This window comes from Mesocricetus auratus, unplaced genomic scaffold (assembly GCF_017639785.1).
Source record: "Mesocricetus auratus isolate SY011 unplaced genomic scaffold, BCM_Maur_2.0 Super-Scaffold_100010, whole genome shotgun sequence".
NCBI classification, from domain to species: domain Eukaryota; kingdom Metazoa; phylum Chordata; class Mammalia; order Rodentia; family Cricetidae; genus Mesocricetus; species Mesocricetus auratus.
The window spans coordinates 8,037,549-8,062,603 of record NW_024429194.1 but is presented as its reverse complement, the minus strand read 5'-3'; the positions used below and the strand labels follow the sequence as shown (position 1 = coordinate 8,062,603).

Here is a 25,055-nt window from a genome sequence, read left to right as displayed (position 1 = left end):
TTGAGTGTAAGCAGGTTTATTCATACCTGGAATTTGTTGGCAAACTCAGTCTAAAGTGCTCAACCACTCTTGCTTCTCTGTGAAATATTACCAGTTTCCTTGCTGTATTCATCACGTGACTTGTTGTGTGCATTCAGCTGTTTGCTTTGGAAATGGTCTCTCAGGCAGAGAAGTCCAGTTCTCCACCTTCTGCCCTTGGCCAGACAGGCCAGGTAAGATCTGCACTGCTTGCTACTCAGCACATCAGTTTTCAGGACTTTGAGTCGAGCCTAGGTGAGATGAGGGTTGACAGATGGTGTGTGTGTGTGTGTGTGTGTGTGTGTGCACCCGTGTGTGTGTGTGTGCACGCATGTGTGTGTGTGTGTGTGTGTGTGTGTGTGTGTGTGTGTCAGCCGAGTCTGTGCTTCCCTGTGCTGTGCTGTGGTCCTGTGGACCGTCCTGACCTCATTTTCCTCCAGCGCATCCTTGAGTGTGTGGTTAGCCTTGCCCTTGATGGTTCGTGCCCAAGGATGCTCCCCCAACACAGTTTCCTTTCTGAGAAAGCTGGATGGCACCCGCCCCCACCGCCACCCCTTGCTCCTTTGTTGGGGAAAGGAATCCTGGAAGAGTGTTTGAGTCAGGATTCTGGCTCAGAGGAGGTGGGAACTGGGGAGCCGTGTTGTTGAGAAGACCTGGGGTAGACACCTCTTCCTGCTGCTCTTCTCTTTTCTGTGGTGACGACACTGAGCCCCTGAAGCTGGCCTGGCCTCCTGCCTCTGGCATTTCTGTGTATGGTGTCACCTGTAAGTCAGTAGGAGAGGTGACTGTGTCCAGGGTGAGGCAGGTGGGGTACAGGTACTTTAGGCTGTGCTTGCTGCCTGCTGTGTTTGGTAAAGTGAGGGGTGCTTGGATTCCACATGTGCTGGTCAGGGCTTGCAGGCAGTGAAGTGAGACCCTGAAGCTTCCCAGCTGGTAGAGGGACGGCTGAAGCTCTAGGGCTGCACAGGAACTCGCTCCCAGGGAGGAGAGACTTCGTACAGGTCTGACGCCTCATGAAGGTAAAGAAGACGCGGTGTTTGTCCTGTGGAACCAGGGCACTAACCCTGGGAAGGTAGAGGCTTTCTCTCTCTAGTTCTGGACAAACTGTAAATGAATCAATTTTCCTCCGCTGATTATCATTTTCTAATCGTTTCTGAAGTACAGAGAAACCACGGTGGTAGGTTTGGATGGCTTGGATGGTTCCTGGTAGCATCAATGCCCGTGGGGAGGAAGGTCAGAGAGCGGGCTTTCTCGCCATCCTGGCTTGCAGGGACTGCACCGGAGCCTCTGAGAATTCTCATTCTTGGCAGAGGACTGTCTAGTTTCCCATAGAGTCAGCAGTGGGTTTAGAGTTGAATTTATTTTACATTTCCCCATGCTGTGCGAGATGCTGCCAACGTCACAGCATTTGCATGGTCCCTTCTTCATTCCTCCTCCTGTGTTTCTGTCTTTATCTTTTCTTTGCTTCTTGTTCACTTCACTCAGGCTGAACCATCCAAAAATGTTGCTATCTAACTATTTTTGATATGTGCAAAAATGCCTGCTTCATACGATTCAACTCAATATTCAAGACAGAGAACGGTAATTGGGGACGGGATTCAAATAGGAACGCAGCTCTCTGTCTGCTCATCTTTTGCAAGCTTAAGTTCATCTTACATTGGGAAGTAAAGGACTTGATGGGCAATGGTGCTATCTGGCAGACCAAAAAAATGTCGAATAGCTGTTTCAGAAAGTTGAGTTTTGGCTTTATTTTAGTTTGCCGAAATTGTCTTCTGGCTGAAAATGCTCACTTGTATTCCCTTCTGCCAACTGACTATGGATTTCGAGCAATGGTTCTCAAGCTTTATAATGCTACGACCCTTTAATACAGTTCCTCATGTGGGGTGACTCCCAACCATAACATTCTCATTGCTACTTCATAACTAATTTTGTGGCTGTAATGAATTATAATGTAAATACCTGTGTTTTCTATTGATCTTAGGCAACCCCTGGGAAGGGGTTGTGACCCACAGGTTGAGAACCATTAATCTAGAGCAATAACTTTTATTTTCTCACTTGATCAGAGCACCCATAGTGCTTGTTGTCTGAATATAGGCTGCACCTGTGCATTTTGTAGCCAACTTAATATATCTTCAGATTTTGGTTCACAATATTTGAAGTTCTTAGCTAGTGCTAAGTAGGTGACTGATAAGATTTTTTTGGCACCTGCTGTGATGTTTGTGTCATGACTTTCTCCCTCACTTTATGAAGATGAACTAAAGTTCAAATACCTAACCCTAAATGTCGGAGTTAGCTGCTGCCTGCTAGGCATCTGGATTCTAGCAGAGTCCACTGAAGCTTTTCTTGTCCCTGGAAGAGAACCAGTTGATGCAGGAACTTACCCGAAACAGCAGCGCGATCCCGTAAAGGATGCTAGCAATGACTTATTGCAGTCTCCCGCACAGTGGCGCAGCACCCAGTTTCATAACCTTAAAAATGAAAATCACCTTAACTAAGGAGAGATCCATGCAAACCACATCGAGTCTCTACTGCTTTTTTTAATTCAGAGTAATTTAATCAATTATAGTCGCGGTGCCCTCTGGATCATGAGTCTGGAGGATTTAAAGAAACTCCTTTCCATGAAGTCATCAGCATGTTTTCTGGCCACGCACACGTGCTTTGTTTACCTTTCTGGCTTCAGACTTGGCTCTTCTGGGCCCTATGTGTTTGAATACTGCCTGTTGTCCATCCCCCATTGGAATCTGAAGCGCTGACTGATGTCTGATTCTGTCGAGTGTTGCCCTTCTCATTTCCTTTGCCTGGTTCTGCTCCTCCCTGGGCTCTGAACAGTGGAACAACCAATAATATGCTGCATCTGGTTTGCTGTCCTGACCAGCGTTTAGCAGAAGCCCACTGTGTGGCTGGAACCTGGAATACCGTGTGCTTACTCATAATCAGTCTCACTGTGTGTGTGTGTGTGTGTGTGTGTGTGAAATTGTATTTCATGTCTGCTGTGTACACAGCGCAGGCTTTGTATTTTTATCATATTTGTGGGTTCATTACTATTTTTAGAAGGTGTATCTCGTCATTTGATATTTTAAGCCTCCCGTTATATTTCTCTAGCCTAGTACTTAAGTGGACATTTCATGGAGCTCAGAAACATTTGCCACTACTTGCTTAAGTACTAAGACTTAGCGGATGCACACTTTGGGTTTTCCCAGAAGAATGGCCGGGTAATGCTCTTACAGAGACTCATTTAGTCCACATTTACACAGCTCAGGTTTTATGGTGTTCAACCAAAGGCTGCTGTAGAATTTACAGAGCAGTGTGAAGTTAGTGTGTCTTGTGACATTTAAAGCAAGATGGGATTGTGTGTAGGGCCTGTAGTGTTTCACCAGATGTCAGAGCACTGACGGGAAGCAGCTGCTCTCCTGGGTTCTTCCTCTGTAGAGGGAGGTTTCTGTCCCACCTGGCCCCACTGCCCTTAGCTCCAAATAAACACACAGAGGAGACTTATGTTAATTATAAACTGTTTGGTCAATGGCTCAGGCTTCTTACTGACCAGCTCTCTCTTAACTATTAACCCATTTCTATTAATCTACATGGCCTTATCACACCGGAGAATGCCTGGAGTCTTATCTTCCCAGTAGTAGCCACATGGTGTCTCTCTGTTGACTTCTGTATGCGTTCTCTCCCCAGAAGTCTCCTTGTCTGGTAGCCCTGCCTATCCTTCCTACCTGGCTACTGGCCAATCAGTGTGTTATTCATCAACATCTAGAAATTCCTAGAATTTCTCTGCTCAGCTCCTCACCTGTGAGGGGACACTCCACCGCACCTCTGTGACCTCTCTGTATTTGGGAATGTCCATTCATTGTTTTGTGTGAGTGTGTGTGTGTGTTTTGAGATAGGGTCTTTATGTAGGCCTGATTGTCTTGGAACTTGCTGTGATACCAGGCTGGCCTTGAGCTCACAGAGATCTGCCCACCTCTGCCTCAAGAGTGCTGTGGCCCGGGAAGTACTTCCCGGTCTAAAGCCCAACCTTGACTTCCTTTGCCTTCCCTGATTAGTGATCTGGTAGGATCCAAAACCTGTCTGGTGTGTGGTGTGTGCCAGGCATGTGAAGGCCTCGGAGGTCTTAGTGTTCCTCCGTGAGGCCCTTTGTCTTCTACCAGGCACGAAGAAAGGATCCGAGTGGCAGTGATGTCCTTGAACTCAGTGCTCTTGGCCTCTGTTTTCCAACCTGCCTTAGGGCCATGGCCATTTAGGTCCAAATCCTTGTCTGTTCTGCTGAGTCAGCATCCTTGGGCAGAGACTTCCCTTTCCCCTCCCGTGTCTTCCGCTGCCAGCCCCGCCCCTTCTGAGTGCTTCCTGTCACCAACAGTGTCCTCAACGTGTTGCTTCTGTCCTCTAAGGTGCCGCAGCCACATTCGAGGTCAGGAGGTGCCAGCTGTCTTTGACACTGGGCTCTTGCTCAGCTTTCTCCCCAGGTGTCTGCGTCTGTCCCTGATTGCGTCCCGTCTTAGCTTTTGCCCTTAAGCATGCCTCAGTAACTTTCAGGCTGGCGTGACCCTAGACTTTCGGCGTCCTCATGTACACATTGTTGTTTTATGCATTGGGTAATTTCATATCTAATCTTTCCGTGGCTCAGGTAAAATATGACCTCATCTCAGAAGCCTACCCCTACTTACTGTGTTATTCATCCAACAACTGTTTACTGTGCTAGCTTCCACGGTAAGCCCTCAGGGAACAGGCAGGGCACAGTTAAACACACTGTTGTAAGAAGCCGTTGTTTTGTCTAGAGTTTGGAAGCATATAGTATTCGGGTGACTAAAACTGGCCAGTCAAGAAGACAGTGTGGGAGGCTGGGGAAGGAGTTCTAGGTTCTGAGGAGAAAGCTGGGGTTAAAGGCCGCAGGTTGACAAGAACATGGCACCTCAGATACCTGGAGATTGGTGGGCGCAGAGGATATTGCAGAAGAGGACAGAGGCCACTGTTCTAGTCTGTTCAGTGTAAAAGGTGGAGGGCAGCCTCGGCAGGGAGAAGTGCAGCGAGGGCACACCAGTGAGTTGCTGCTGGGAGCTGAAAGCAGTGGCTTCTAAAGTGTTTTCCAAGTGAACCTACACCTGGTGTGTGAGGAGCCGATCTAGAAACTGAGAGGAGTGAAATCATACCCACAAAAAAGATTTGTGCTTACGTTTTCACAGCAGCCTGGAAATATTTCAGATATCCACCAGTAAGATGGTGGATTAAGAAAATAAAATACTACTTGTCAATAAAAGATGAGTTAATGAAATACACATCGTTTTTTTTTGTTCAAGTCAAAATCTTTTTATATATTTTATTTTTAAATTTAAATTAGAAAAAAGGTTGCTTCACATGTCAATTCCAGGTCCCTCTCCCTTTTCCTCCCCTCCTCCCGTGCCCTCCCCCCCATATCCCCCTCATTTCCCCAGGGAGGGTGAGGCCCTCCATGGGTGTGTCTATAGTCTGTCATTTCATCCAGGGCAGGGCCTAGACCCTCCCCCAAGAGTTCAGGGTGAGAGTGCACCTCTCATTGTTGGATGGGAGTCCAAAGTCCATTTGTATGCGAGGGATAAATACTGATCTACTACCCAAGGCTCAATAGATTACCTAGGCCTCCTCACTGACACCCACATTCAGGGGGTCTTGATCAATCCCATGCTGGATTCCTTTCCCAGACTCTCTGGCCATGGGATTGTAGGCTGGCACTCCCCAGATGTATGTCTAAAATCCATATATGAGAGAGTACATGCCCTGTTTCTCTTTTTGTGACTGGGTTACCTCACTCAGGATGGTTTCTTCTAGTGCCATCCATTTGCCTGCAAATTTCAGGATTCCATTGTTTTTTTCTGCTGAATAGTACTCCATTGTGTAAATGTACCACATTTTCTCTATCCACTCTTCGGTTGAGGGGCATCTAGGTTGCTTCCAAGTTCTGGCTATTACAAATAATGTTGCTATGAACATAGTGGAACAGACATCCTTGTTGTATGAATGGGCATCTTTTGTGTACATGCCTAAGAGTGGAATTGTAGTAGTCTTGTAGTAGACTGATTCCCATTTTTCTGAGGAATCTCCATACTGATTTCCAAAGTGGCTGTCCAGCAATGGAGGAGTGTTCCCCTTTCACCACAACCTCTCCAGCATAAATTGTCATTGGTGTTTTTGATTTTAGCCATTCTGACAGGAGTAAGATGGTATCCTTGTTTTTGTTTTTTGAGACAGGGTTTCTCTGTGTAGCCCTGGCTTTCCTGGAACTCATTCTGTAGACCAGGCTGGCCTCACACTCACAGAGATTCTCCTGCCTCTTCCTCTCCAGTACTGGGATTAAAGGTGTGTGCCACCATGCCCAGCCTTGAAAAACATATCTTGAAGACATTTTAGAAAGTCTTTGATGAAAAGGCTTGCTTCAACACTGCCCGTGGGTGACCCTGTAGTTTATTTCTAATGCAGAGCCTGTCTTTTATCTCAGGGTTGAGACTTTCTGACTCTTCTGAGCGACTCTGGATAGATATGCTGTCTACAGCTGGATGAATCCTGGCGTTAGCATGTGTGAGTGCCTGTTTCCACACATCTCGGGCTTCCTAAAGTGTTATGCAACCTCTGGTCTCTGTAATCTGATTGGTTCAGACATGGCAGGGCCACTTTCCGTTCAGCTTGTATTTCCTTCTGGTTACATTCCTTTTTCTTTTGCAGAGATCAGTTATTTCTGAAGTCTCTGACCCTTGTTCTTCGGTTTCCTCTAGTGTTATTGGTACCCTTTTCTTATACTTTTACATTGGTAGGAACTCCTAAGTGTTCAGTGTTCAACAGATGGAATCCCTGCCCTCCTGGAGCTCATGCTTATCAGAGGAAACAGATAGCAAATATGCAGATGTATTATTAATTTCAGTTACAGATGTTATGAGGGAGGGTCTTAGAGTTTCTGAAAGGTGATAGCTTTGTTGAGTTGGGTAGGATGTGATGGCTAATAGTGACTTGGTGAGAGCTAGTTAGACCAGTGGTAGAAGGGAAGATGGTTTAGGCTGGTAGGACATTGGTGACAAGCTGGGGGAGGGAAGGAATGATGGAGGAGACTCATTTTGTATTTTCCTCTTATACTCAATCTTTGAAGTCTGGCATCCAGAACACTAGAAAATGGAAGGATCCAGGCTTATCCTATAGAGGTTTAAACAAGTCTTATCCGTGCTCTCCTGCCAGATACTGCTCTCAAAAGGAGTTTGCATCAGTCGATCTGATTATCAGAGGCCTTGAGGGCATCAGTTGATTCTTTGGGAGACACCATCTTATTTTACTTTTCCATTTGACTAATTTTGTGTCTAAGAATGAAAACCAGTATGTCATCTTACATTATTTCATATTTCCCCCATGCATAATTACAAATTCATCTCATTTTCTCCTGTGAAATTAATTTGTGAATCTTTGAAGCTTGCTAAATGATGCATTGTTTGCTACTAAGTTGTCTGTAACAATTTCCCCATTAGGGAGGAAAGCTCTTTGAGTGTGCCCTTCTGTGTGTGACCAAATTGCAAATGTCTGTCTGATGAGTCTACATGGAGGAAGACATGACACTCAATAAAAATGACTTACTGCTTCTTGAGCACTGCAGTAAATTCTGAAGTGTAAAATCTGTGTCTTGGGCAAAATGAGCAGTGACAGACACACTCGGCTTATTTTTGATCAGTAATTTCCTTAAAGCATCTTATATGGAATTCCCCAGCATTGAAGTAGAAACGAGAGCTCTCTCTGGTTAATGTCCTCTACCAGGCAGCTAGCCACCATTGTAAAACCCAAGTGTGGGCTTTGGTGATTTGGAAAGTTAGGGCTAGCTCCTGGGCTTTTGAATTTGCTAGGCAGGTGTCCTCCCCTTACGTTTGCATGAAGGTCTATGTTTACTAGTTAAGACTATGACATGTATATCGGAAAGTTTGCCAGAGAGCGGAGAGCCCTCCAGTAGGATGAGTGTAGAGTTCACGTGGCAGGCAAGCATATGTTTGATTGTCCCTCTGCTTTTTACAGAAATGCTCCATTTGATGCTGCTGAGCTCTGAGTACATGCATGCTATCTAAGTAAACATTTCTGTAGATATAGGATTTCCCGTTATTTTTCTTTTTATATTAGAAAGTACAGTTACACTGTCTTGTTAACTTTTATGTGACTGCAAACAATTGGGATTTTAAGTGGGATACTTTTTCAGACTCATCGATTCGTTGTATTTCTTCTGTTCTTGTTGATAACGGTGAAATGTTGCATGGCAGGTTATTTTGTCTACGTCAGGAAGTATTTATGTCTAGCCAAACCTTCCTGACCTTGAGAAACTTGGTTTTATAATCCGGTTTTTCCTATTCTTGTGGATGGTTCAAAGCCTCACACAGTTGGAAAACAGACGCTGCCGCAGAATAGGTGAACTCGCTAACCTGATTAGTCCCGTCCCTGTGGTAGGACTTCGGCCGCGGCTGCAGATTTAAGATTCACACTGTTTTCTTTCTTGTCTGGATAAACTATGCTAAGATACACTAAAACTGCTCTTCTTCTGGCCTGCTCTTGTTCTGGTTTTGGCCGACTTATGCAGGTTGACTTAAAGGCATGCACGAGACACTGTCTCATAGGAAGTCCCTGGGTTTTCATGCCATGATCTTAGCTTTCTCATATGATTTCTCTTTCAATCACTCTGATGCCTGTTTTAATGTCTGTATTTGAGCAATACACTTCTCATCTTGATTGTCTGACCTACTTTCTGTCTATTCTGTCATAGTTACAGTGACTTTAATACTTTTTATGAACTATAAGGGCAGGGTTTGATTCTTGATGCTTTTCTAGATATTTTTTCATGGATTTATTTCTCTTAACATTTCTCATCACTCCCATTCCCACTCATCTTCCCACCTGACCTTTGACTCTCCAATTGGTTTTCTTTTTTTTTTTTTATTCTCCAGATTTATTTTGGTAAAAAAAATCAGATATAACTTTTCAAAAATTACATTAATGTTTCCACTCTTCGGGTGAGGGGCATCTAGGTTGCTTCCAAGTTCTGGCTATTACAAATAAAGCTGCTATGAACATAGTGGAACAGACATCTTTGTTGTATGAATGGGCATCTTTTGGATATATGCCTAAGAGTGGAGTTGCTGGGTCTTGTGGTAGGTTTATTCCCATTTTTCTGAGGAATCTCCATACTGATTTCCAAAGTGGCTGAACCAGTTGGCACTCCCACTAGCAGTCCCAACTGTATCTTGATTTCTCACAGATACGTTTTTATGAACCTTATTTCCTCCTCTTCAATAATGTCTACATTATTGAAACTCCATTATAATTGACTTTATCCCAATTTAAACTACTTGTTAGTTACTAATATTAAACGGAAAGTCTCATGGACTGTGCCTAAGTGTCATGCATGAACTAACTGTTCCTCAAAGGCAGGGTTCTCAGTGTTGGACACCCTGAAGGATGGTTCTCTTGATGCTTGTTCTGTTGCTGGGTGGGAGGGAGGGGCAGACAGCAGACAGGAATAAACAGGCCACTTTGGTTAGTGATAAAGGCTATGTTGTCGTGTTGTGAGGAGGTAGAGGGGAGTGCTGAATTGCTCAGGGACTCTTGGACACTTCTGGGTAAGTTATACTTCAGTTGAGACACCAAGGTACCTGTAATCATCCAGGCTGATGGGGAGGAGCAGTGTGAAATTGCCTGATAATGTTTTTGTAAAAAAGAGGCTGTCTTTATAGTAGTCACTGTGTACAGATAAGAACTCAGAATACCTTCAAGTAGCACCCGAGGCTCCCGAGGAAGGGGACTTCTCACTAACAAATGCAGCTGTAGAATCTCCCTGTTGTGTATAACGTATAATGCTGTCCTTGGGTGACTGTTCCTGGAGAACATTCAGGCCTATAGGATAGGAGTTTCTAGCAAAACAAACTGATATAAATTAAAAAGGAAAGTTCCATCTTTGGAATAATTATTTTCCTTCATTTCATTTTAGTTCTTACTAACTTGAAGTTTCTGTCTAGTCAAGTCCATCAAATAATTTTATTTTAAGCAAGCATATCTGGAAATGTTCAAAATATGTGTTTATTAGGAGAGTGAAATAATGAAATTGAAAATATGCCCACATTTAATTATCAGGGATTAAGTTCCAGCCCGTACTTACATCTCAGGTTACTGACCTCTGATTTTGAGGTCCAAAGGTCAAATTCACACAGCCTCTGGAGTTGGCAAAGCTAGACATACGGGTCAGAGCAAAAGAATTGACTAAATGAAAGGCCATTGTCCATAAGATGGGAGAGGTACAGTAGTCTTGGCCTTAATTGTGTTCTTAAATAAACTCAGCTTTTAGAAATTCCAGCTTTTTCCCTTTCTTTCTTTTTTGGTCATGTCTTGATGAACACTTATAAAAGCTTCCTGGCTCTGAACGGACAGTCTGTGACATTGGAGAAACAAAAGAAAAAAGAGTTGTCAATGATCAACAATTGGTGATCACTGTTTTGCACGGTTTTACTGTGAAGGAATTCTCCACCGACAACAGTAGTGGCATAGCTTTCAACAGTCCTTAAGAAAGGCAGTGCTGCCCACATTTTACTAAAACTGAAGCTTCATTACTGCATTTACCGAGCAGTGTGCTTAATTTACCCGACAGTGTCCTGCGAACAGGCAAATGCCCCTTTTTGATACTGGTCCATCGAAGCAGAGGCCATCCTTGACATGAGAGTCCTCCAGGAATCACCAGGCACATTGCCTGAGCAGAGCACTTGTTGAGTGCTCTGTGAGATTCAGAAATCAGCCCTGGAACTCCCGACATGAGGACTTTTGCTATTCTACCTTCATGGAAAACGTGTCCTGGGAAAACAAGAGTCACCCAAGATCCTTTCCATGGGTGCTTCATCCCTGGGGGCTGGAGTTGAAGCTCAGTGACTTGTTTGAAAAGAAATGCCCCCCCCCTTAGGTACAGGCCACTTGTAAAGACTGATCTTAAATGTTGATGTTTTTCTGTTTCTTCTTGGAACTTTGTTACTGTTGTTACCTTAACTCTATTGTTTTCTCCCTAGTTTACTGCAGAGTGGTCAGCTCGAGATTGTGACAGGTGGCTGGGTTATGCCCGATGAAGCCACTGCACATTATTTTGCCTTAATTGACCAACTAATTGAAGGGCATCAATGGCTGGAAAAAAATCTAGGTATGTATTCTTGTTTTGTTTTTTTTTCTTCTTCATTTAGGCTGTTTTAGGAATATGCACTTAGGGAATCTGGGCTAACAGTCCTAGTAATTGTTGAATAATTTATTCTTCATTAATTGTATTTATTAGGTTATTATCTTAATTATATAGGCATATAATAATTCCATTTATAGCCATTGATATTTCTTTATATCTTATTATTTATTGGCTTGTTTCATTTGTTTGGAAGTTTACTATTTTAATTACATGTTAGTTAAGTCGTGATCACAGGAGGCAAAACCGTATTAGATTGATCCAGAATGAGGGTGCTGGAAAAGGAAAAGTAAAGACATTTATTGTATCACGGAGAATTCTGGAGATAGAGGTGTTACAGTAGCTCCAAGCATGGCTCCATCCAGCACATGTAACATACACTGTCCAGAGAGTTTCCTCGGGCACATCTTGTTTGTGATTTGTCTTTACTCTGGGTTTTCTAAGCACTGTGCAAGATGGTCCTAGGTAGCAGAAATACTCCCCTACCACCCAGTTCATCAAATACGAAAAGGTGTTCTTAATATTTTATTGCATTGATTTAATGAGTCACGTGCCTATCACTGAAGTACAGACAGGACTTGTTTCAATGGCCGTGGTCTCCAGGGAGATGGAATTGTAGGTGTACACCTAAACTGTGATAGTAGGTCCTTTGTTTGGCTGGACCCATGGGGAAGGTTCATCTGCAGGAGGAGGCTGTTGGGCTGACAGCATTCTCTACAACTCACTAAAACCTAGAATAAATTGATACCTTCTTCTGCCTGATATGTGCATTTTGTAACATGGCATGAAGCTCTTTGCAAATATTTTGTATCTTAGTATGCCTTTTACCTTTTCTTTATGATAAGCATTCGTGATTTTTATTGAAGTTATTTCTAGATAATTTATTATTTATTTTTTCTCTGTTAGGGATAAAAAAGCTCACATTATAATGATTTCTTTCCTTTTATTCTTACAAGGTCTTAAATCTACTGCAAAGAACTCCTTGAAAGCTTCCACATATACCAGTTACTAACACTTTTTTAACTTTTTTCTCTTCCTATACCACTGTTGTGGTGGTAATTGTTTTTCAAAGCTTGGAGAATACATTGCCAATACTTTTATCTGTGAGAAAGGCTTTGTTCTAGCTGGGTTGAGATTCTAACCTCAGAGGCCTAGCTTGTGTGTCTGCCCTTGGCTGTTACTGGGCACAGTAACAGTTTTTAAATGAGAATGACCTGTTGCCTTTTAAAGTATATTGTGTCTTTTCATTTGCTTCCTTCAGGAACCTGACACCTTTGTGTGTGTGTGTGTGTGTGTGTGTGTGTGTGTGTGTGTATGTGTGTGTGCGTGCTTGCTTGTGTGAGCAGCTCCCAGTGGGAATCCTGGGCACTGAATGTTCGATGAGTTTCTCAGTGGATGGCATGTCACACGTGCTCTTAGAATTTGGTGCTAGAACTATGTGTATTCAGGGCAGACTCTTTGGAGCATACCAGGTTTCCTCCTCTGGACTTGGTTCCATGTACCTTTATTTCTGATGCTTTTATTCTGTCCTTTCTCTCTCTGTCCTAAATCAAGGCTATGTGACACTCTTCTGAGAGTCAGATTTTAACAAGTCAGCACACCTGGGTGATTGTGTGGGGATGAGGGGAAGCTTACAGACCTATGAACGATGTCCCCTTTCCTTAAATACTGAGATAGGTCATAAGCCAAGAGAGTCACTGAATAGAAACCTCATGTCCTAGTCACGGTTTCTACTGCTGTGAAAAAACACCATGAACAAAGGAAAGCATTTAATTGGGGTGGCTTACATTTTCACGTCATGGCGGGGAGTATGGCTGTGTGCGGGCAGACATGGTGCTGGAGAAGTAGCCAAGAGTCCTACATCTTGACTTGCAGGCTACAGGGAGTGAACTGAGACACTGGGTGTGGCTTGAGCATATCTGAGACTTCAAAGCCCGCCTCCAGTGACACACTTTCTCCAACAAAGCCACATCCATTCCAACATGGCCACACCTCCTAATAGTATCAAGCCACCACACCTCACTTGTGGATTTTAATGTTCAGCTTTTGTTGAAATGTGACTTACAGTGTATAATCTCAAACGTAGAGTTTGGTGAGTTTTGACAGATACACATACTACTCATTTCATACGTCACTTGAGGGTGCTCTCTTGTCCCCTCATCTCTCTCCTTCCTGTTTCTACAGGTGCATTTTGTCTTTTGAAGAGCTCACTTATGGATTCACAGCATACTCCTTTGTATCTAGTTTCTATGTCCAGTATAATTTTGTCTTAGAACTTGATTCAGACAGGTTTACATATAATGAGGTGCACTTGTTTAAAATCTGCAATTTGGTGGTGTGTCATGCTCACAGACTTGACACTTATACATGTTCATCTAAACAGCAAACCTCATATCCATTAGTGGCCACCTTTCTTGTAACTTCCCTGCCTCTGTCCTAGACTCCCACTAACCTTTTTGAGTATAAGCTCTGGGGATTGGTTCTAGAATTCCCCACAGATATCAAAATACAAGGTGCCTTCAATAAAATAATGTAGTATATACATAAAACAACTACACTTACTTGTTCCCACATACTTTAAATCAGTCTCTATTATATTACAAAAAATGCAGTGCTATATAAATAATGCTTAGGCCAAGAAAAGTCTGCATATTCTGGTCAGGGTCAGTTTTCTGCCCAATTATGTCTGATTTCCTGGCCCTTTGTCACTTGTGGTTTTGATGACATAGTAAGAAGACATTGTCTAAACCAAGGCCTTGGCTTAGTTTTCTTACTGATAATTTTTGGGGTTAGGTTTTGTGTCTGTGATCCTCTTTCAGTTAGCCTGTATATGTGATGTGGGTAGAATTCCACATTCGTTGTTTTGTGCGGTGATGCCCCTTTGTCCTAACAGCCCTGTTGAATTGTTCTGGCATTCTGGCTGACAGTGTCTACCCTCATGCCAGTTTCCATGTTATCTTTATTATGTATTCAGGATCCTGATCATCCCAACTTAAAGAAAAAACTTGTCTTACTCATGTGTGTGTGTTTTTCCATGAATGTTAGATCACTTAATATTTGTAGAACTACTGACTGTGCTTGGGGACATGGCTCAGTAGGTAGAGTACTTAGCATGCACAAGGCATCGGACTCAAGTTCTAGCATCGTATAAACTGGCCATGGTGGTGTACCTCTGTAGTCCCAGCATGCAGGAGTTGGAGGCAGAGGAATCGGGAGTTTGAAATCATCTTGGTTTACATGGTAAAGTCCGGGCCAAACTGTTGATTCACAACTGCTTGTAACTCTGGTTCCAGGGCATCTGTTGCTCTCTTCTGGCCTCCTTGGGCACTTCATGCAACTTGTGCACATACTTTATAGGTAGGTAAAACACTCATACATAGAATAGAAGTAAATAAATATAAGTTATGACTTTGGTGGGAATGTGTGGAATATGTTGGCCAAACTAGAAACATTGCCATTAACCACACCAAATCCAGTTACACGAACAGGAGCTATGTTTCTGTGCATGTAAATCTTTAATTTCCCTCTGTAATGTTTTCATAGCTTTTATCTTTTGTTTCTTTGTTGAATTTGGTTCTAGCTGTTTTACATTGTTATCTGCCATTGTAGATGGGATTTATTTTCCTCGTCTCATTTGAGAGTAGTTATGGGTAGTGTATATAACCCAGTGTGTTGATTTTTGTATAGCTGTTGCATATCCTTCCACTACAGTAAAGAACCGTAGTGACTGGTTTTTGTGTTTGGTTCTTGCATGTATTGTCAACTCACTCCTTCTCATGGCTGAATAGGGTCTGGTTTCTAAACCAGACCCCTGTTGAATGTCTGTAGTGTGCTTTTAGGGGGCTGGCTGAATGACACAGGCTTTCACATACACTTATGTTCCAGTTGTTTGTAAAGCACATGTCATTATCATTGATAAACACAGGGAATAGAATCGCTAGATACATTGTGTTTAACTTCATAGGTACAGCAAAGCTCTTCAAAGTGCTTTTACTATTGTACTCTCAACCAGAAATGAATTTGTTCCATGTTTTTGCCAACATTTCTAATGCTAGTCTTTTCAAGTAGCAATTTAACAATTCCAGTAGAGATAAAATGATTTTTCTGTTTCAACTTGCATTTATTTCACAGCCAAGGATGTTGAGCACATTTTTGTGTTTACTGCCCATCATTTGCTTATTTTGAATTTTTTGAGTCTCTTTTTAATTGGGTTGTCACCTTTGTGTGTTCTTTGCTTAGAATCTGAGCCATCACACACACACACACACACACACACACACACACACACGAGTATGACATTTTTTTCTGCCGTTTTGTAATTGTTCATTTGTTGTTTTAAGATTTTGTTACTACCTCTCTATCTATCTATGTACGTCCACCCCCTCCCCTGTGTGTGTGTGTGTGTGTGTGTGTGTGTGTGTGTGTGAGAGAGAGAGAGAGAGAGAGAGATGGGGGGTGTGTGTATGTGAGAGAGAGATGTGGTGTGTGTGTGTGTGAGAGAGAGATGTGGTGTGTGTGTGTGAGAAAGAGAGAGATGGGGTGTGTGTGTATGTGAGAGAGAGATGTGGTGTGTGTGTGTGTGAGAGAGAGATGTGGTGTGTGTGTGTGAGAAAGAGAGAGATGGGGTGTGTGTGTGTGAGAGAGAGATGTGTGTGTATGTGTGTGTGGTGTGGGTGTGTGCAGATGTGTGTGCACCATAGTGTGTGTGGTAGTCAGAAGACAACTTTCAGGACTATGCTCTCACCCACCATGAGTTCTGGTTGGACTCGGGTCTTCAGGCTGGCACAGTGAATGCTTTACCCACTGAGCCATCTTGCCAGCCTGTGTTCTTTTACTTTTAGTGACTCCCGTTTTAGTTTCTCCTTCTGTTGCTGTGATAAAATATTCTGACAGGGCAACTCATGGGAGAAAGGATTAATTTTAGCTCATGGTCCCGTGTTGCAGTCCGTCACGATGGGGAAGTTGAGGAGTCAGGGTTGAAGCAGTTGTTCCCTTTGAATCCACAGTCAGAAGAGAGCAGCAAGTGCCAACTTGTGTTCGACCTACATTGTCCACACGCATAGCCCAGGTCCTAACTGCAACAAAGAGGTGCCTTCGCCATTGCCGTCAGTTAACACGGTTGAGACAGTCCCGCACAGATACAGCAAGGCCTATCACCCAGGCGCTTTAGAATGTGCCAAGTCTACAATGAACACTAGTCATGACAGCACCTTTCTTGTTTCTTTTAACTGCTTAATACTAGTATTTAAGACAACTTTTGATGTGTATGTCTGTGATGAATTCACTTTCTCTTTTTATTACTGCTAACATTTTCTGTAATTTATCACATATAGTAAATATGTCCTACCTTAAAAATGAAAATTATCTGTCTAATATAGTTAGTATTTAAATCAATATATCTGTTTGCTTTATTCAAACCTTCTGTAGTAGTCACATGTTAATAGTCACATGTTAACAGTCACATGATAATAGTGACACTTGCCTTTGTTATTTCATATATTCAATGAAGTTGCTTAAAGATACTAAATATGTAGATTTTTTAATAGCGCTGAGGAAATTCTCTTTAGTACTTTTCAATTTACAGTACGTACTGCATTTCTTTCAGATATCTATTAAGGTTATGTGGGTCTTCTAACTTGTTCTGAGGGTGATGGCAGTTTACTCAATTAAAAAGTCATTGACTTCAAAGTGAGTCCCTTCCGGCTTGGGTGCTGTGGAGTTCAATCTGTGTAGTGATTTTTTGTTTTATGATTTTTATATTTGTTTTCATAAGTGAGATTAGATTTCTCTCTTAATGTGCTACATTTGTGTGAATTATTTATTGGTTTATGATATTTAATGTAATAACTAGTCAGCATCCCACCCTTTATATGTTCCAAAACTTTTATGGGCATTTGAAAACTTTACAGCAATAGTTTATTCCTGCAGGGCTTTCTGTTGGAGTTAGGTTTTTTTAATAATGCTAGAAAATTTCCATCTAAAGTATTTCTTTTTTATAACGTATTTTTTCCATTTTTTAATTTAAATTAGAATCAAGCTTGTTTTACACGTCAATCCCAGTTCCCTCTCCCTTCCCTCCTCCCCTGCCCCCCACAGACCCCTTATCCCATTCCCTTTCTGCTCCCTAGGGAGGGTGAGGTCTTCCACAGGGGATCTTCAGAGTCTGTCATATCATTTGGAGCAGGGCCTAGGCCCTCTCCCATGTGTCTAGACTGAGAGAGCATCCCTCTATGTGAAATGGGCTCCAAGAGTCCATTCATGTACCAAGGAATAAATACTGATTGACTACCAGAGGCCCCATAGATTGTCCAGACCTCCTAACTGTCATCCTCGTTCAGGGGGTCTGGAACAGTGTTATGTTGGTTTCCCAGCTATCAGTCTGGGGTCCATGAGCTCCCCCTTGTTCAGGTCAACTGTTTCCGTGAGTTTCACCAGCCTGGTCTTGACCACATCTAAAATATTTCTATCTAAAATGTTAATTAAAATTGCTTTATGAGAAATTCAACCTTTTAATTATTTATAATATAAAGTAATAATTATATGTAATAATCTCTGTAATAAACAATACTTATATAAATAGTTGGTATTCTGTGTTGAAAAGTAAGACAGTAACACCAGCAGAATGAAGAAGAAACATGATTTGTAACTGTCTGTGACATATACTTCTATAATAATCTGAATTTCCTAATCATTTTTATTATAAAGGTTTGGGTTTTTATATACTCCTGAACCTGCCTCTTACCCTTAAAAAAAGAAATTATTTTTCTAATGCCAAGGAAAATCCTGTCAGGTTCTGGAATTCAGCCCTTACTACCTTTTATAGAAAGATTTTTTTTTAATGCAGTTTGCATCTTCTTTTCATTCTTTTTATATTCTGGGTTCCCTTTTCCATTGCAGGTAGTTGTTCTGTGGTTGCAGTGATTTCCTTAGGGGAAAAAAAATCACCAATGGTGCTGGAGTTCTGTATTGACGGATGCTGACTTCTCTGAGATTTGACAGCCTACTTACTTATCATCTTACCTTTCCCTTTATTTGTGATGATACTTGCTCCTTATGTTTCAAACTCACAAAATAAACTAGGGCATTACTTGGGAAGGACTGCCATATATTGTGAACATAGGTTCGTGTGTGTGTGCGCACGCGCGCGCGCGCGTGTGTGTGTGTGTGTGTGTGTTTTGATGAACCACATGATGGTAAGTCAAAGACGCTTTTGTCTATCTCTAGAGAGTTGATGGTGTATTTGCTCAGAAATCAGGACACTTCCTTTTGTAATTAGAAGATAGTTGTCAAACCAGAAGTATTAGTAGTGATGCAACAGGACAATCCAATTCTTGGACTGCATCCAGAACGTCTCAGCTACCCCATCACCCTGTATATAGCAACTGTCCCTCACGCGGAGTCAAGGGTCATGGGTTATGTTCAGTTGTCACATCTCTTAGTTTTCTTTAATCTTGCATTTCCTCAGCTTTTCTTGGTTTCTTGACCGCAGTATTTTGAAGAGTACAAGGCAGTTTGGGGAAACGTCTGTCAGTCTGAATTTGTTTCTTGGGGTTTGGGTTGAGTGATTGCTGTAATTTATACTCTGGCTAGTAATCTGACGATTCTGCTACCCCCTACATCTTATGAGAGGCACGCGATATCTCCCTGTATCATTGTTGACAATGCTAACCTTGATCAGTTTAAGGTATCTGCTAAACTTCTTTATTCAAGTTTTTTCTTTCTAATTAATAGTTTGTAGGTGGGGACAGTTAAGAGCAGTGACTGCCCTTCCAGAGGCCCCAGATGGGTCACAGAACCACGCTGGATAGCTTACCACCACCTGTAGTCCCAGCTCCAGGGGACCTAACATGTTCTTCTGGACTCCACTGGTACCCACACATATGTCCACATACGCTCCCTAGATATGTGAATAATTAATATCTTAGGTTTACTATTGCCATGATGAAACAACATGACCAAAAGCAACTTGGGGAGAAAAGGGTTTATTAACTAAGCTTACACTTCCATATCACTAGTCATTATGAAGGAAGTCAGGACAGGAACTCAAACAGGGAGGAACTTGGAGGCAGGACCTGATGCAGAGGCTATGGAGGGGTGCTGCTCACTGGTTTGTTGTTCAGCCAGCTTTCTTACAGAACCCAGGACCAGCAGCCCAGGGGTCCACTCACAATGGGCTAGGCCCTCCGTCATCAATCACTAATTAAGAAAATGTCCTACGGTCTCCCTGCAGCCCAATCTTATGGAGGCATTTTCTCCGATGAGGTTTCCTCCTCACATGACTACAGCTTGTGTCAAGCTGACATAAAGCTAGCCAGCACAATTAAAAGTGAAATATAATAAATTTATAGGAGACACACCAAGAATAATAACCATCCTACTCCTCACCAACGGTGTGTGTGTGTGTGTGTGTGTGTGTGTGTGTGTGTGTGTGTGTGTATTTTGACTTACTTGTGTCTTGTATGAGTTTACTTTTCCTTCTCAGTCTCCTTTGCTGCTTCTTGTGTACTTTAGAATTACTCAGTAAGGTTCCTTTTTCTCCTGTCTCGTGAGGTACTGTGGGTCGTAGCTATTTGAATGATAACTTTGCTACTCAAGCCAGGATCAGCCTCAACTCATTCGTGTAGCCCTCGGGCCCCTTATAATTGTAAATGTGTGTGAATGCCAAACAGATGCTTGAAAAAAAAAAGGAAAAACCTTTGCACAGCTCTATTAGTTATGCTAAGTTTTACACTGTAAATAGACTTCTTGGAGAGTCTTGACTAGCCGAATGATCAGATTTGTATAATGCTAAATGAATATTCTTGTCTCATTAACTCTAACCTGTGCATTTATTTATTTTTGTCACATTTATCCTCTGTGAAACAGAGACACGTTTTAGCTGATGCCTCTTATACCTGCTCTGAGTCTCGAGTGGAGTATCCATTGACCTCAATGTAGGCAGAGAAAGGAAGAGCATCAGAGTGCATGAAGGCTCAGTGGACCATCGGGACAGTTATTTCAATCATTCTGCCTCTGTGTGATATGATGATGTTGGGCTGGTTGAAGGTGTTAGTGGCTGACTGTTGAGATTTGGAAGTATCACTTGAACTGACAGATCAGCCCGTTCCTGGCTTTTCTAGCCCCAAACGGCAGACTGAGTACTTACTGGTCTACCTCCAGTGGTTGGCAGTCACTTAGTCATAGCTGTGAGGTGGGGTAATGAGTGTTCCCTTTATCTTCAAGCCCAGGAGACTGGAATTCTGATGTGTCTCAATGTGCCGTTAACTTCTTTTTATTCCACTTACCATTAAAACAAAAGAAAACTAACACTTCTTTTCTTCGTCAACAGGAGTGAAACCTCGATCAGGTTGGGCCATAGATCCTTTTGGACATTCACCCACAATGGCTTATCTTCTGAAACTCGCTGGGTTTTCACACATGCTCATCCAGAGAGTCCATTATGCAGTGAAAAAACACTTCTCACTGCAAAAATCTCTGGAGTTCTTTTGGAGGCAGAATTGGGGTATGTAGAATTTTTGGAGACAGAATTGGGGTACATAGCATTTTGGGGTGTGTCGTATCTGATGAAAGCCGATGATTCCACTTGAGGGAGCTGTACTCTCACAGGGGTTCTGGACTTACACCAGTGTGGGTGTCTTAGTTACTTTCATATTGCTATAAAGAGACACCAAGACCAAGGCAGCTCATAAAAGAAAATGTTTGTTGGGGCTCATGGTTCCAGAGGGTTAGAATCCATGAAGATGATGGGGTGGGGGATGAGGGGGTGGGGGTAGTGCGTGGTGGGGGGCATGGCATCGGGCAGGCTGACATGGTCCTGGAGCACTAGCTGGGAACCTACATCTTGAGACATAAACACAAAACAGTGAGCCAACTGGAATGGCATTGGCAAACCTCCAACAACACTGCACCTCCTGCAGTGATGCCATACCCCTGCAGTAACGCCACACCTCTGAAGTGATGGCACACCCCTGCAGTGTTGCCACACCTCCTGCAGTGATGCCATACCTCCTCCAGTAATGCCACACCCCTGCAGTGACACCACATCTCCTGCAGTGACGCCACACCTCCTGCAGTAACGCCACACCCCTGCAGTAACACCACACCCCTGCAGTAACGCCACACCCCTGCTGTGATGCCACACCCCCTCATCCTTGCCAAAAAGTTTCAGCTGGGACCACGTATTCAAATGCATGAGCCTGTGAGACCATTCTCATTGAAATCACCATTCCACAGTGGGTATTAGCTTTAGTGTAGGCCTTGAACATCACACTGATTAAAGATAGTTTTTGTTATAGGGCAGTTATTTTCCATTGTATTGTGTCAAGATTATTATAAACATTGATGTCAGTTCATGTCTGGAAAACTGTAAAGTTATTTTTATGACCGACAGAAGCAAATAGGTACAGCTTTAGTATTGCTACAGCTTCTGATTCCTCTCTGGTGTAGTGGAAAAGCTCTGTTTTCTCAGGAGGTTGAGCATGCCTTAGAACTTGTACAGTTGCAGGTCTCATACCCAGCTAGTCTTCCGTCCTTCTCTCTTGTCTCTGTGTCTTACAAGAATTCCCTCGAATTGACCTTGAACCTATCCTCCCAAGGAGTCTGCGTCCTTCTTGTATGAAGACAAATTGAGGCAAATTTTACCCAATTTTCTCTGGAGGAGACTGGGTTTTAGTTTTTGAGATTATAGTATATTGAAGCATTTCTCCCTTCCCCCGCCTCCTTCCAGACTCTTCCATTTACCCTGCTTGCTCTCTTTCAAGTTAATGTCCTCTTTTCATTAATTGTTATTGCATACACATATTAATATATGTATATTTTTAAAATATCACCTGCACTATCTGTACAACGTTACATGTATGCATGTTTTCAGGGGTGACCATTTGGTATTGAATCATCGGTTTGTACGCTCTTCCTCGGAAAGATGATTCCTCCCTCTCTCAGCATTCCACAGTTGTGTGTAGCTCTTTGTGTAGGGTTTTGAGGCCCTTAGCCTTTTCCCATGCCCACTGGTGTCCTCCATGTTCAGATCTCGTTTGGGCAGTCGGGGCTTAGACTTTGTTTCATCGGTCGGCACAGTCTCATGGCAAACTCTCTGCTCTTCTGGCCCTCAGAGTCTTTTTACCCCTTCTTCCACAGTGTCCCTGAGGCCTAGTGCAGGAGTGTTTTGTAGCTGTATCCAAAGGGACAGGGCCCCACAACTCTTCATTTTGATTGGTTGTGGTTTTCTGTACTAATCTCTTGTCTGTTACAAAGTGAAGCTTCCTTAATGAGGAGTAATTTGAAGAAGCTTTGCTTAAATGATTGGCATGTTTCAAGTTGCTTAGAATTATCAGTTGGCGAGAAGTTATTGAGTAGTTTTATGTGTTTTCCACAGTTAGGACAGAATATAGAAAATATCCTGTGTATAAGACAGTTATATTTTGATTTAGTACAGTATAGACACAGCCAGATGCAGGAGACTGAGCTATGTAAAATAAGCTGTCGCATGGCGGTGGGTAGGAAAGGTGCTGGGTCCATGTCTTGGTCAGAAGAACAGAGTTGGAGTTAACACTCCCTCTTCTGGGACTCGTGGCCGGCTGCATGCCTGCATCAAGCATTTGTGGCCATTGTCCTTGGTGTCACACTTGGGGGTCATTGACACTTGCAGTGTATAGGACAGAAACACAGGTCTTTGAATAGTTTAAAATTTTGCCAAAGAAGAGGTTAAAAGTGGTTAGGACTTCTCTGATAGGCTTGAGAATGTAGCGGCTCAAGAAAGATGTTTTCAAATTAGGTGGAGCTTGTATGTGTTTTATTCTTAATGAAACAGTTATTCTCACAGTTAAAAATACGTGTTGATCGCGTTGTCTTTATTAGAGAAGCAACACCACTGTAGAAACTGGAAATGCACACATACAGAAAAGCAGGGGCCGTCAATGCGTAGCGTCATCTCACAAACCGTAGTCCCCTGCGAGGTCGGCTTCTGACTGTTGAGGTGGAAGTCTCACCATGACAGTGAGCTCCTAACTAAAACACAACTCTCTGTCAGTAGGGAGTGCTTCGTTTCCATACCGTTTTGGTTTGCCTTGATTTTTGAACTGGAAATTCCCCCTTTCCTGTGCATCCTCTGTGATGGAAAATGCCACTGACTCACTCCTGGGGTGCAGCAGGAGAGACTCCATGAACCCTGGGGAGCAGCAGGAGAGACTCCATGAGCCCTGGGGAGCAGCGGGGGAGACTCCATGAACCCTGGGGAGCAGTGGGGGAGACTCCATGAACCCTGGGGAGCAGCAGGAGAGACTCCATGAGCCCTGGGGAGCAGCAGGAGAGACTCCATGAGCCCTGGGGAGCAGCAGGAGAGACTCCATGAGCCCTGGGGAGCAGCGGGGGAGACTCCATGAACCCTGGGGAGCAGCAGGGGAGACTCCATGAACTTTGCAGGGTTCCACTTTCTCTCCTGCTGGGGGGAACTGGCCCTTGTCCAGGGCTTCCTACTCCCTGCCCATCCTTTCTTCTTTGTTCCTTCAGCTCCCCTCTTACTCAGTTTCTCACCTGGCCTCTCTGGCTGATGGAACTGTCACCATGTGTCCCTAGGAACAGATTTACGGAGGCTGGCAGCCCGGGGTGCACAAAGGTCATGATTTTGCATGAGCCAGCTGTAACTTTTACTTTTGCTCAGGTGGTGTCCTCCAGGTCAGCAATTGCTGGTTCGTCAGGGACTTTTCCATTTCTGTTCTGCTAGGCAGAAGAGGTGAATGAGGGTGAGCTACAGATCTTCCTTCGGCTGTGGCTGTGAAATGCTTCTGGGGTATGAGAGTGGCTGCCGATGTAGGGCACAGCTTGCGGCGTCACCTAGATTTGCATGAAGTAATGGCATTTGGGTAGCTCTGGGGAGAAGCAGTCTTGTGGACAGAAGCGTGTTGACTTGTTATTGCAGACCTGGGATCTGTCACGGACGTGTTGTGTCACATGATGCCCTTCTACAGCTATGACATCCCGCACACCTGTGGACCCGACCCCAAAATATGCTGCCAGTTCGACTTTAAACGGCTTCCTGGAGGCAGATACGGCTGTCCCTGGGGAGTGCCGCCAGAAGCAATATCTCCTGGAAATGTCCAAAGCAGGTATTAATTATGCGTTTTGTAAGACATCAAGAACACCGTGGCTACTCTGAGTTGTTGAAGGGTCAAGCAAGTGGGTGTTGACAGCCAGCATTATCCTCAGAGTTACTCAATCAAACCAGATCCCATGCAACTTCAAAGTGCCAACACCGCGACCATACCTTTTGGTGTTAGAGTGCGGTGGCAAGTGAGCAATGGTGGATCAATATGCAGTGCTAACCTATAATATGCTGTCATTACCATCTCCTTATACTCACTATAAAAGCCTTCTACTGTGTTTGATTGATTTCATACACTTCTGTTGATAATGAGACTTTTGGTTCCCATTGTACAAATGGGTAAGAAAAGCAACTCGACCTCAAAAACACATTTATTGAAATGGAGCACATGAAGAGTATAATTATCTCTTACTTAATAACAATTTCAATAATGGTGACTATGCACGGCTCGGGCGAATGCAACTTTGCATCTTTCTGATGTTTTTGATTTATAGAGGACTTTAATTAGAATTGTTTATATTTAAATACATATGAATAAATGTCACAAGGATGGGCCACTTCTTCAGACAAAGTTCACCTGTGAAGGAAACTTCTCATTTCAAGTTACCTACAGTTTCTCACTTTGGTTCTTATAAAGTTAAATTCCTACACTTAAAGTGAGAGGTGTGTAATATATTAATTCATCATGTGTATATATGTCTTATGTATATAGGTACATATATATGTATCAGAAATAGA

At 43.1% G+C, this 25,055-nt stretch overlaps 1 protein-coding gene across 1 annotated transcript in view; it reads left to right on the top strand.

The window, feature by feature from the left end:
* Nucleotides 1-25,055, top strand: part of Man2a1 (mannosidase alpha class 2A member 1) — a 156,337-nt gene that overhangs the window by 41,574 nt on the left and 89,708 nt on the right. The window contains exons 5-7 of the mRNA XM_005077169.4: nucleotides 11,058-11,185; nucleotides 20,547-20,720; nucleotides 24,135-24,321. Coding sequence (XP_005077226.1) covers nucleotides 11,058-11,185; nucleotides 20,547-20,720; nucleotides 24,135-24,321 — 489 coding nt within the window. The remainder of the gene's footprint in view (nucleotides 1-11,057; nucleotides 11,186-20,546; nucleotides 20,721-24,134; nucleotides 24,322-25,055) is intronic.